Genomic DNA, 13,738 nt, shown 5'->3' on the forward strand with positions numbered 1-13,738 from the left:
CCGAGACCTGGCGTAGCTTTGTGGTAGAATGCTTCATTGCCTCGCAGAATTCTTTGTTTCGACTCCAGCTGCAGCCTTGACTTTTATTCTATGCCTCTTTTTTTTTTTTTTGGGGGGGGGGGGGAGCTACCGATGCCGGGTATTGCTTAACGCTCACACGCTGAAATAGCTGATGTGTGTTCTCGTCGTTCCTGGGCCTAAGTATGAATCACCTGTGGCACATACCCGCATACTATCAGCACGTACCCGCTCGTGGGTATACAGTCTGGTGGGAAGTGTTTGTCGACGTACGTGATGATGTCTTCACCAGTGCGTCATATTCGTCAACCAATCTTACCCTCCCATGCTAGTTTTTGTTCACACCAAGTTAAGGGGGTGACCACGAGAGCCCCCAAACGTAAGCGGCTAGATAGATAGATAGATAGATAGATAGATAGATAGATAGATAGATAGATAGATAGATAGATAGATAGATAGATAGATAGATAGATAGATAGATAGATAGATAGATAGATAGATAGATAGATAGATAGATAGATAGATAGATAGATAGATAGATAGATAGATAGATAGATAGATAGATAGATAGATAGATAGATAGATAGATAGATAGATAGATAGATAGATAGATAGATAGATAGATAGATAGATAGATAGATAGATAGATAGATAGATAGATAGATAGATAGATAGATAGATAGATAGATAGATAGATAGATAGATGCGTTGGAAGTCACCGAAGTTCGCTACGAAATGCTTCGCGTTTAATGGGACCAAACGTAGGATTTGAACCACTGGCCCTCCAGTTATGAAACGAACAGTTAACCCCTCGGCCACTGGTACGTCTCAAAAGTGCGCGACCTGCAATGTTAGGCAAACCTTCGTCATTTAGATCTTTCCAAACTGATAACAGCGTATGACCTTCGAAAAAGGCATGAAAAACTGCACCTGAATTTGTAAATTGATGCAATTACGTACAGTGGCTCAGACTTGGAAACGAGTCATAAAATTTCAACTACGGGTTAAAATAGCGCACAGCTTCTAACAGATTCATGTTGGACATGAGCACGACAGCGGGATTCGAACCACTGACCTACCTATTATTAAACGAACGTGCCACTGGGGCTGTACGTTATTTTAGCCCGTAGTGGCTCGTTGGCTCATTGCCTATAGTGGAGCCACTTTACGTAATTGCATCAATTCCCCGATTCATGTGCCGTTTTTAATGCATTTTGGAAGGTCATAAGCCAGAAGTATTCAGTTTAGTGATTTTTTTTAATGTTTAAGAGTATTCACAAAATTGATTTATTTGCACTTTTGTGTCCAAATGGTGTTTCGATTTCTCAAAGTTTGCTAGCGGGCTGACAACATTGATTTGCTGACTACACTTCAACGAAGTAGGTTTGCTTATACAGTACACTTACAGACTGATATTTTAAGACACAGTCTACCCATCTTCCACGTAGCAATGATGCTGTAAGAATAACACAAAGCGTAAAGGAACGCACATGTAATAATGTCGTCAAACTTTATTCAGATTTACTAAACGGCCAAATGCTCGAAAGGCGAAGCTTATTTATAACGACGCCAATACAGTTAAATCCACGCCGTTCGCGTCTAATCGAACATCATCGATACCCATGCACCGCGCGGTCCACCGTGGGGTGGGGAAGTACCGACGGTGGCGGGAATAGGAACCCGGGGCCAGGCGGTGCTTCAGCCTCCGGCCGAAACCCCGGAGGAGGAGGTGGCCCTCTGCCGCCCGGATGTGGCTGCACAATGAAACCTGGCGGAGGAGGAAACGGAATGCCCGGCGCACCCGGTATGTACGGTGGCACCACCGGAGTCGGCGGCGGTTTCGGTGGAGGAGGTAGCACGGCGATAGGCATGGCCGAACGGCGCTTCGATTGGGGCGGCATCGGCGTGGTTGGCTCCTCGAGAGAGACCGTCTCGGCCTCCCGCCCCAGCTGAAGCGCCAGGCTACGCTTCTCGTTCTCGATTGCCACACGGCTGGCGAAGTCTTTGATGCCGGCCAGTGCCACCACCTGAGAACAGCCACGGCAGTCATGACTCAGACTCATGAGAGACCCCGTCAGGGGTTGATCTTTGAATAGCGATATACCCTTAGGAGACCAGCTTCTAAAGTATAGGTGCCCTTATAACAAGATAATTCGGGTCAATAGTTTCACTTATTGAAAAGTACTACGCTTGACCACGTTTCATTTTTATTTTATTTTTTGTGGCGAGAGAGCGGCACTCTCTTCTGTCTTCCGAACAATTTAGGTCAAGCACTAACTTCCAGTTTTAAAAATATTCGAAACAAAAAGCCTTCTAAAAAATGGAAATCTACAGTTCTGGTTCAAGTTAAGGGATATACTTGTTACACGTTTTGTAGGGGCATAAGTTTTTCTCACATGCAACTCAGTTGTCAAAATATTTATTGGCAATTAGTTATGCTCATTGAAATATTCTGATCAGCTGGTACCATTGCGACACCTGGAAGCAGCAGATAGCGGCTGCACGCTATTTTCAGCTAGGCCTTCGAGATGGGCTTAGGCAACTTAAAACACAGTTAACCCAGAACACACGAAAGCCGGCATGCATAAATAAATCAATTGAAAATAGAAGGATGAATAAGATGGGCTTCGTCATTTTATAGTTTTAGGTCAATGCATAAGAAACCCAGTCTTTTTTTTTTTAGGCAGACAATATTGGCCGCGTGTCAGCGTGCTTCGCTGCAAATGTTGTCGAAAGGCGATAGTCTCCTGTCAGCCGTACGGAGGGGGAGGGGGGGAGGTAAAAAGTGGGTAACAATTGAGAGTACAGAGTACTCTACTATGGTTCGAGAGCCTAAAGTCGTCCTGTGGGCCTCAATGTCCAAAGCTGCACTAGGAAATCAGCAGCGTGTGTTAAGAAAAGGTAGTTAACAATTTTGAGCACTAGGTGCTCTATCATTGGAGAGCTGTGTGCCGTCCCTGTCTTGAACCCACAAACGTGCGTCACATCGAGTTAATAGACAATGTGTATACTGGAAAGCGGTGTATACATGAGTCCTGGTCTCATCCTCGCCAGACATGGATGCAATCTGGCAGTGGCGTCGAGAAACAAACTTGTGCAAAACTTAAGACCACTCCCAGGTGGCAGCATCATATCGCCGGCAGAGGATTTTGTTGTTGTTTTGTTTTGTGCGTTGCGTCGCGTTTTCATCGTGCATACCGTCACACACGGAGGAAGGAAAAAGGTAAGGAGAGGCCCTGACGTCACTCGTTGTGAAGCCGCGATGAAGCCGAAAGTCGGCCATATTGACTAGGCAAATTCTCCTTTCTTGTTTACATGTGAATGCGAAGCAGAAGGCGCGACTCCCTCTCCGGCTCAGAAAGCACGTGGGCTGCGCAGCGCGAATGTCGTGACGATCCGAAACTAATGGAACGGGGCTCATCACTCTGAGCCAGCAGGACACCTTCAGCGAAATCGCTTCGTCCGAGTAATAACAGGGAGTAACAGCTCGCCGACAACGAAGCAACTACAAGAGAACGCGCGCTAGATGCACTGACAACGGCGAGTGCTTTCACGTCATTAATTCAGCAACTGTACAGACAACACGATCGGTCGTGCGCCTTCTACGGTTGCATTCCGCCACGCGACTGACGCAGCGTCCTGCCACTGTGTCCATGTTCCGCGGGAAACTCACCTGCGTCAGCATTCTGCGACCGTGGTGACTTTGAGCACGGTGCTTGTGACAGTTGAACGTGGTTGCTGTTACGTTGAGATTACATGCAATGCTGGTGGAGAGTGTACCAAGCGGAACAGAAAAGGTGTTTTAATACGCACATGCAAGTTGTTACTGTACACACACAACACGAAACTACGTATGTGCACATGGTCCTCACGGCGTCTTGCTGGGCTCAACAGCGTCGTCCGTTGTCACAAGCAGGAGCACTGCTCAACCGTCACTGACCTGCAACGTTCGTCGTCATTCAGCTTCGTCATGGTGCCCAACGCCATTTCGCTGAACACTAACTGCTTCACATCCGCCGCACGACACATGGATATGCACTTGTTCTACGCACTGTTGAAACCCCGTGATGGACAAAGGGATTTGTAAACGTTGCTAAGAGTAATGTAACAGCCAGGAGAACACTACGTAACCAATAACGCGGCGCAGAGCACAGATATTGTCCGCCACGGCTCAGCACGAGACCTGGGGAGGCACACATTCCGCCGCCAGCCGCGGCCGCTCACCGCTAGACCAGCTTCACTGCGCAACACGTAACCATAACAACGCCGCCATTGTGCCTAGTGAATGTGGCCGCCGTGATGTCATTTCTGCCACATTTTTTACGCCCTGCGCCGGCTGGGCATGCCCTCTCCTTACCTTTTTCCTTCCTCCGTGCCGTCACACTATCAGCGCAGCCTAAGGCCTTTAGTAGTACGTATGTACGTATTTTATAGTAAATGAACACACTACCTAATACTACTCCGTGGATGTCGCACCAAAGATTTACTTTTGGTAGGAAATGTTCACAAGTTTGAAAGCAGCCACCAGTTCAAGATGGCTGGGCGTTCAGCGAGAGCTTAAACTTTGTTCGGGAGGCTGAATTGTGTGACAAACAAGCAGGCGGAAAAAGAGACTAAATTTTCTGCGTTCAAGTATCTCAGGAAAGACTAGTGTCTTTCACAATGGAAAAAAATCCCGGAACTGGCAGCTCCATCGTATTTGTTTCACCACGGCAAGCTAAGACATAAAGGAACTAAATTGTTCACTAACCTTAAATATCAGTCGGAATAAAACGTACATCAACAGGACAGCGTTTTGTTCTTGCTGAAAGAAGAAGAAAGAAGTATTATTGCGAAAATGTCCAAAGTATTGTTGCGACAAGTAAAGATGTTCGTCATACACATCGAGCACATTGAGCACTGAAATACCAGCGGATGATATTTCTAATTTTCGAAACGGCAGCGAATCTTTCTAACGCGATGGCGTTAAAGAGCTAGTTTCACAGAAATTCCGGTGTCGACGTTGGTGTCGTCGGTAGTGAGCAAAAAGTCATCAACTTATGCGTGACCGAAAAATCGAGAACAATGCAAATAAAATTAAAAAAATGATTAAAAAAATCCTGGAGCAGAGTGGGAACCAAACCAGGGTTCTTTTTTTTTTGTTCCAAGTTGGTTCGAACCCGGGTAGTTTGCGTGGCAAGTGGATGTTCTACTACATGGCCACGCCTCTGCTTGTGAAAACAGTGAAAAGAACTTTCTCTGCTTGGAAAATGCAGTGAAAGTAGCTTTTATGCTTCACGAACAAACGCGTCCTGTATGTATGCTCCGCAATGTAAGATGAAATATTGCAATAATAATGCGTGGTATAGCGTTCATTGCAACCGGGCGTCGTGATAGGTGATTATCATAATGGCTCCGTAGTTGAAAGCCGGTACCCCCACTACAAAAAGAACACACGCTACTGCGCCTCTTCCCTTAAGGCCATGTAGTGAGTGCAGAGCAAATTCGAAAAGGGTTCATGCACCAAGTGTTTGAAGTACGCACTAAGAACAGGATGTCGCTATCACGTTCAACTCCTAAAGACAAAGCTTTAGAGTCTCCTAATAAATGCAAAGCATTTTTTAGCGAACTTCGGTGACTTTGAGCGTATCTATCTATCTATCTATTTATCTATCTATCTATCTAGCCGCCTAAGACATTTAGCTCTCCTGGCCGTTTCGATAATGGTATCGATACCAACTTTGGTATGGCAAAACATGACTGTATGAAGAACATATCCGACTAGTCATGATATAAAAATTATGACATGTATGTTAGGAATGTCATGATTTATATTTTGTGGTCCTGCAGCTCTTGCGGTGGATTCGTTCACATGGAATGTTGCAAAACTAGTATGGTATGACATGATTGAATGGTGAACACAAGCGACAGACCCTAACATAAAATTCATGACATGCGTGTCATGTAACAACATCACTACATGCCACGCTCATGATGCGCTGGCGGCCATTTCGCTAGCTTCAGTTATACCAAACTTGGTATTACGGTACGTGAATGGATGACGAAGGTATGATACTGGTGCAAACATGATAAACATGAGATGCGTGTCATGTAATAAGGTGACTTCATGCCACACTGATGATGCGCTCGCGGTCCTTTCGCTGGCTTCACATATGCCAAATTTGGTATTACGGGACGTCCATAGATGACGAAGGTATGTGACTGGTGCAAACATAATAATCATGAGATGCGTGTCTGCATGCATCTGCAAACATGCGTGTCTACAAACATGACTACATGCCGCAGTCAAGGCGACAATACATTTTGACGTGACGCGGTGCACGTGCTCGCCGGCGTTCATTTCATTGCGTCACGCCAGTGTTGCGACGCCAGGCGCCGGTTTTGCCATATACTTGCAGGCGTGCGCCATGCTGCGTTGCTTTGACGCATGCGCGTTTCTGCGCGTCCGGCATCCATCCGTCATGAAAAGAGGGAGACGCAATGTTGTCTTGGCAACGCATCAGCGCGAATTTCGCACCGGTTGCCGTCGAGCCGCGCAGACGGACGCTGGTAGCTCCTGGCGTCAGACTATAGAGTGCTCACGTTTTGCTAACGTAGCGTCGCTGTACCCAGCGTGCGCGCGCATCAACGCTACATTTAAGCATATTGGGTCCTTCATGGTGCGTTCGCTGCCGTTATGCTCGCTCCGCATATACAAAATTTGGTGTTACTTGGCGTCAATGGATGACGAAATATATGACTGGCGCAAACGTGATAATCCTGACACGCGTGTCATGTAAGAACATGACACGATACCACGCTAATAGCGTGTTCGCGGCTGTTTCGCTAGCTCCACATATACTAAATTTCGTATCACGAGACGTGAATAGATGACCAAGGTAAACGACGCATTCAAACATGATAATCATGACACGGAAGTCATGCACGGCATCATTTACCTCCACTTCGTAACTTTGTGCTGATTTTAAAGTGACATATCAACTTTTTTTTATTCGAGCTTCGCATATAATTGATTTCCAGTGTACGTGGGATCTGCTTTATTTTTATTTCTTATGGGCGAAGCTCCTTAAAACGGCGCCCGTTCGTCCCTCGTAGTAGTGCGTAACATGTCTTACGCTTTGACCTGCAAGGTTTTGTCGGTGGAAGGTTTCTCCTGTGCGTTGTTGAAGAATAAAAAATTCGCAGCGTGCGCATTGACTAAAAGCCGAATTCTCCTGTCTCTCATTCCCCCTTAGCAGCCAATGGCTGCTAATGGGGAATCCTTATGCTGCCAAAATGGCAGCATAAGGATTGTTTCTTTGTAACAGTAACAGACAAGTCGGCATCAAACCGCAAGTAGGTAATACCGACTATGCCAAGCAGTTGTGTACGCCAAAAATATGCCAACAGTGCGTTTATGGGAGCTAGAAATAACCCGTGGATATGCTGCCACGGCGAAGCTCCTAATGGCGTGGCTTGTGCGTCCCTCGTTGTAGTGCGTAACCACCGGTGGCCAATACTCGAAAGAGTGGTTCTTAGAATGTGCGCTGCGTGGTGGTACTTGTATATGATGAATACATGATGAAAAATATGTGATACGGTGGTACTTAAAGTGTTCACTAAATAGACGGACGGACGGATGGACATACGTACAGATGAACGGACGGACTGATGGACGGATATACCGACAAACATAGGGGCGGACGCACGGATGAACGGACGGATGGACAGACAGGGGGACGGCCGCACGAATGGACGTACGGACGGACGGACGCACCGATGATCACAGGGATGGATGGACACACAGACGGACGCACAGAGGCACGCAAGCAAGAACGAATGGACGGACGGAAGTACGGACGGAGTGACGAACGCTTCACCCCCCAATCATAATTCATTCCGTGGATATGCTGCGATTTTTTTTACTTTTTTGAAGCCGCACTCGTCAACTGAAATTAGTGGTACACGTACAGAGTATACAGTGCCAAATCTAAAGCAAATGATCAAGGCCCTATATTAAAAAATATCGCAGTTGTGAGGAAGGCTACAGGGAACACCTAATTTGCGTTTAATCAGCGAGTACTTGTAACTTGCCGACATGAATGTGATGTACTGAATTGAAAGAGGTATTTTTTAACTTGAGCATTTAATATTGTGAATACATTTACGCTGGCCAACAGTGTTCAGCCGCTATGAGCTTTAAAGGGCAAGTTCAGTTTCCTCTGATATATTGTACGCTGTATGCGTACAGATGTGGCTATTCGCGACTAGTCATTGCCACGTCAATACGTCAATACTCTAGGACAGGCTTAACAAATCAGCACTAGTTTAATTAATCCAATTACGTTACGGCATGTCCTCCGGAATATATCTTCATAGTGTGCGCTCGAAATTCAAATTATGATTTGCTGCAGTGTAACTGGTTGTAGATTGTCCATGCACAGCTTTGTGTGAATGCAGCCGACAGTTGGGTAGGTGTACGCATACAGAAAACGTGGCTCCCGTATTCACAGAAAGCACTTAGACAAGAATTATAGCTTGGTGGACAATGTGCTCATGACACTAGAGATGTTATTAGTGAAAGCATCTGAATAACGACAAAAAAGAAAGGAAGGAAGGAACGCAACTTGGAAACAGTATCGATTCGGACGCATTTCCGATCGTTAATCTGATTTCATCACGCAAACGTTGGCGGCAGAGCAATGACGCGGATAACGGTGTCGTGGGCAAGTGAAGTATTAATTTAAATGTAATTAAAACGCGTACTTTCGTTCGTGTTTTCACCTAATAGTCGTAATGTCAGCGTGATTTTGGTTGGCACGCTCAGTGTGAAACCTCAACAATCTTTCGCAACTATAAAGAGTGAGATTGGGCTCTGTAGTTATGGCTAAGTTCGCATTTAGTTTTTTCTACGACCGTGCGTGTGCTGGGAAAATACTAAGACAGGAGTCGAGGAGCGAAAAAAATAGTACCGAAAGCAAGTGTTTATACACTATCCGAGCCCTGAACGGCTGCAGCACCAAAGATCACAACAATCCCTATGTCTCTCATGAGTTTCATGGCAGAAAAATTAGCCTTTGAAACTGCAGGTAAGTTCTGTAATATTTTGCAGGGTGACATAAAGGTCAAAATCTTTGAAAATTAATAGTAAGCAAACGACTAACCAACGAAAAACTTTTAGAAATAAATGTATATATATATTTCACAAATATTTAGTATAGGGTGACATAAAGGTCAAAATCTTTGAAAATTAATAGTAAACAAACGACTAACCAACAAAAAACTTTGAGAAATAAATGTATATATATCTTTCACAAATATTTAGTATGGCGTCATTCGGCTAGTTTTCCATCGCGATCTAACACAAACTGTCTGCAAAGAGTTTTAGCGTTCTGCCACGAAGCATTCGATAGAAGTCATTCGTTAAGTACTATCAAACAATACGCAATAAATTTACGAATTCATCAAGTGGCTACAGTCAACACTTGCTTAAAATTTTGAAGCTATTCTGATCTATACTCACAGTAAGTCGGTAGGTGTCGTGGTCAACAATTGTCGACTGGTAATCGACGATCTGCACAGCAAGTCAGAAGCAAAGTTATTTGACACCACAACAAAGTAAGCATGTCACAACACTGAGAAGAGTTTATGCTAGACCTCCTTCTCGATGCTACTGTTATAAAACTGACATAGTGGTGTTTTATATATGTAGCACTTTTGTTAATAACTATGTTAGAAGTTGAGCTGTGTTGTGTCCAACTTCCTCTCTTTGTCTCTGTGTTTTTTTATTTTTGCGATCTAGTTTGAGTAGTTCAAACCTGCATCGCGTACCCTAACATTAAAAGGGCTCTGCAACACCTAGCTAAGTAATCATCGAATGGCTTCATCAAAGGAGCTTACTGTCTCACTAATGACTGCCGCAAGAAATTATAGAATCCGTCAAGTACGAGTGTAGTTACAGGTATTTGTCGCACGCTTTAATCGCCTTTGCTCTCCTCTCGTAGTTTTCAGCAAAAGAGCTAAAACCTACGCGGATATGGGGAAAAGGATTATAAAGGAGGAAGAAAAAGCATCCTTCCGTGAACGCGCGTCATGACCCTGAGCATTCTCTTTTCTTTGTTCCTTTTCTCCCTACGCGCGCTTTAAGCCTGTTTTACATGCGAGCGATTTTTCCCCAAGAGCGAAGCGGCAGCCGTCGCGCGAACCCAAAACAGGTTTCTGGAGCGTCTACTAGATGCTGCAATGAACATCGACGGAGTTGCAAAAAAAATCACTCGTGGCAGATCATCTGGGAACAGTGACGTAAGGAACACGTGACGGCAAAGGCGGGATCGAGGAGCGGGCGCGCGCCGAGAGGAACTCACTCCGACTCGGTCGGCAGTACGGAAACATTGTCCATTAGAGCGGCGGGTATCGCACAAAAGCGGCGAATGTGAAACAATGAACGGCGTCTCTCAGCCGTTCATCGCGGTGACCGCCTCAGCTGCGTCACTCGCATGTGAAACAGACTACTTTCAAGGGTGATCACAAACATGCGCGTGGCGGCATCCCGCGGAGACCACTGTAGTTGTGCCGCTCACGACACTCAAATCAGCCAATGGCTATGGACATTTAGTCTATGGCGCGGTCAAACGAGTATATAGCCACATTGATTGTGAGAAGACAGTGACTTCTTGCTGACGTTGAAAATTACTTGTAAATTCTAGGTCACGTTTAGTGTTCTAATGTTTGGCTAGCGTGTTCTCAGGAGCCTTGACTGGCGACCAGCAGCGCTTTCTGACTATGCTGAAAAGGACTTGCAAGGCCCCTGTATAAGCTCAGTGGATACTTAATGGCGCAGCGAGGCCTGACTTCCGGCCTTGTTAGTACGACATATCTGAAGTTGATATCTAAAGATAAGATCTCAAGGGACGAGTTTTCAGATCTGGCCCGACATATCTGAAGCGCCCATGTGTGTCTCCTTCCTCTCGTCCCATCTTGAATAATCTGAACTGATAATGCTTCATAAATCTGATAATACCACAATACCGCGCCATCTGTTAGCTTAATATGAACATTAAGATTATCAAAATGGCTGATCGCTTGACTCATCGATATTTAAAGGTAAAGAACATGGTATCATATATTCAAAACCGACATAGTAGCAACAAGCAGGTGACAAAACCAAATTTGAATTCTCTTCTCAGCTTGCCGTGACGTCCGTAAGTTGCACAACTTCAAGCAAGGCTTCTTTCTTCATTATAAAGGGTTTATTTGGAAGCAGCCCGAAATTCACTGATGAAGTTTCTGCAAAATGTCATTTTTTTACAATATATTGGCACCAAAATGCGTATAGGCAGTGATAGTAAGTTTTGGTTCTCCAAATAAGACAGATGTTTCAGAGAAAATGAAGACTTGAAGAGACGAAAATTCTTGAATAGGAAGTGTTTGTAAAGCCAACATTTCGACAAGTGGTCATGTCTCCTTCAAAGACTGTGACTCGGCCTCTAGAAAAGCTCCCTTTATCTCAAGCCAGTCACTGTCTTAATGGATAAAGACAAGACCACTTGTCAAAGCGTTAGCTCTAGCGTCACCCTTTATTCGAGAATTTTCCCTCTCTAAGTGCGGCTCTGATTCCCATAGAAACTTCATGTTTACCGCTTTCAACTGTTGCATCCAGAACTGGCTTTGTGCATGTTTCTCGCCTGAAGCCCTACAACAGCGACACACCCTTCTAACCGTGACAGGCCCCAGGACGGTGGTGCTCTGCAGACCGGAGTATTGTCACGAGTATAAAAAGGTACCTCAAGCACGGGCACCGAAATGATAACGAATGGATGAAGACGATGACGTTGTTGTGGGGCTGAGTCTGAGCGGACCTGTTGTCCTGCATTTCTGTGCGCTGTGTGCAGTGTTAACCCGAATGACATTAACCGAATGCTTCTCGTAATATATATACGCATTGGACAGAAGGAGCTCATCGGCGTCACCATATTGCGAGAGCCCTAATGGTAGCACTGGCCATAAAGACTAAATAAGTCTTGAGTCAGATATATCTTCTGGGACACTCAAATAGAATCTCGTTGATTAATTCATGGCCATGTTCCTGTGCACGTTACCGCCTCTTAGGTGCAACACTACACCAGATGCACACTATCATATGGTACCCCGGACATATAGCAGAAACGGGTAACGACAGACAGAACAGTGCAGCTCGAGCGACTGTTCCTCGTTCAGATACCCACCTGCTACCCAGGAAACCCACACTCCTAGGTATACGTTACAGAACACCAGCGTCCTCAAGAATGGCGATACTTTCTGGCACACCCTCACCTATGCAGACAAAAAAAAAGTGGGCGAGTGGCGCCACCTGCATGCAAATACATATATTCACGGGCGTTTAAAGCATGTCACCCACCCGACCACGTATACGTCGACACTTGCCCGTAGTGTGAAGGACAGCAAATTTTCGCCCACGTTACGTGGAAATGCGAGTCCACCCAAAATTTACACAAAGTCCACCCAAAATTTACACGCATCAGATTCCAAAGCAAAAGTTCTGAACGGAGCAGCGGGAGACGTTGCTCGCCAGCCAAGAAAAGTAGACACAAGTGGGCCTCTTTTCAAGTCCGTTGTGCCTATAGTCGAGTCACGGTCAGCTGCTGAGGCCAGTGGGACCCTGGAGTAGCGGCCCCAACCACCTGCTTCTCAACCCCCCCTCTTTTTTTTTTTAAATAAACGTTATCTATTCAGTTCAGTGAAAAGGGGGTGCTCCTATTTACACATGTTTTTTTGTTAGCTTTTTTTTAAGCATTAGATATTGGCTCACCTTCCAGTCTGTTTGAAAGGCTTCTCTCCGAGTCTTTGCATGCTGATTGGCTGACCCAACGTACAGAATACCGGTGGCTGCAGTGAAGCGGTGCGCTGGACTACGCACAAAGGTAACCGTGCCACTCATACTGATCCAACTAAAGTAAGGCCCTATAGATTTCATTCACTGAAATAGCCGACCAGAATTACCATCCTAAAACTCATTATTAGTACGTACCTGCTCTCTTGTCGCTCGTGCTGACGCTTCGGTCTCGTTGTCTTGCGAATATTCTTTTGTGGCTACTGCGGGGTTCGCTGGCGTCGGTGGCAAGCGGAGCTCCGACTCCGCGCCACGCTTTTGTATAGACTTCCCATACGCACGCTGCAGGAAAAAAAATCCGAGCTATTAATTCGATCGGCATCTGCCACCATCAAAAGAAGACGTGCAGCACCAACAATTTTGCTGAAATAAGAACATTGCTCGTTTATTAAAACATAGTTGAGAAAAAAAGAACTTTATTACAAATCTGACATATCTCTTGGTTGCGCTTCCACCTAGGTGTCGGCTAGAAGTTCTGGCCTCCTAGCGGCTTCCTCGGCAGACTGGATTACCCACAGATGCTCGTTCAAAACTGAGGTGAACGGAGCGGCCTATCTTAGTTATAAAAGTTTCTACTGTTTGCAGTCATGTTTATCACTTCTTGACATAGCCACTTGGACTGCGATGGGACATAATGCGGCTCTGAACAGCCTTGATGTTGAACTAGAAGGGATTGGCGCGCCCCATATATATACAGTAAAACAATGTCAAGATACCATGTAGTTGCAACATGAAAAATTTGGACGTGAACGTCCACATGAATAACAAGTTCAATGAATACTACTCTCGTACCGTGAGTTGAAAGGGCGTGAACCAACTTAAACGTATGTTAGTTCTCAGTGCACTTATGTT

The 13,738-nt window shown here is 45.4% G+C and overlaps 1 protein-coding gene across 1 annotated transcript; it reads right to left on the bottom strand.

Annotated features, from left to right (window-relative positions):
- Nucleotides 1–1,538: 1,538 nt before the first annotated feature.
- LOC142793494 (uncharacterized) lies at nt 1,539–12,934 on the bottom strand. The gene is made up of 4 exons (XM_075885781.1): nt 12,806–12,934; nt 9,521–9,571; nt 4,769–4,822; nt 1,539–2,045 (listed from the first exon to the last, which is right to left on the bottom strand). The coding sequence occupies exons 1-4, from the start codon at nt 12,932–12,934 to the stop codon at nt 1,629–1,631; spliced, it is 651 nt and encodes a 216-aa protein (XP_075741896.1). The 3' UTR covers nt 1,539–1,628.
- Between the last annotated feature and the right edge of the window lie 804 nt (nt 12,935–13,738).

This window comes from Rhipicephalus microplus, chromosome 2 (genome assembly GCF_043290135.1).
Source record: "Rhipicephalus microplus isolate Deutch F79 chromosome 2, USDA_Rmic, whole genome shotgun sequence".
Classification (NCBI taxonomy): Eukaryota; Metazoa; Arthropoda; class Arachnida; order Ixodida; family Ixodidae; genus Rhipicephalus; species Rhipicephalus microplus.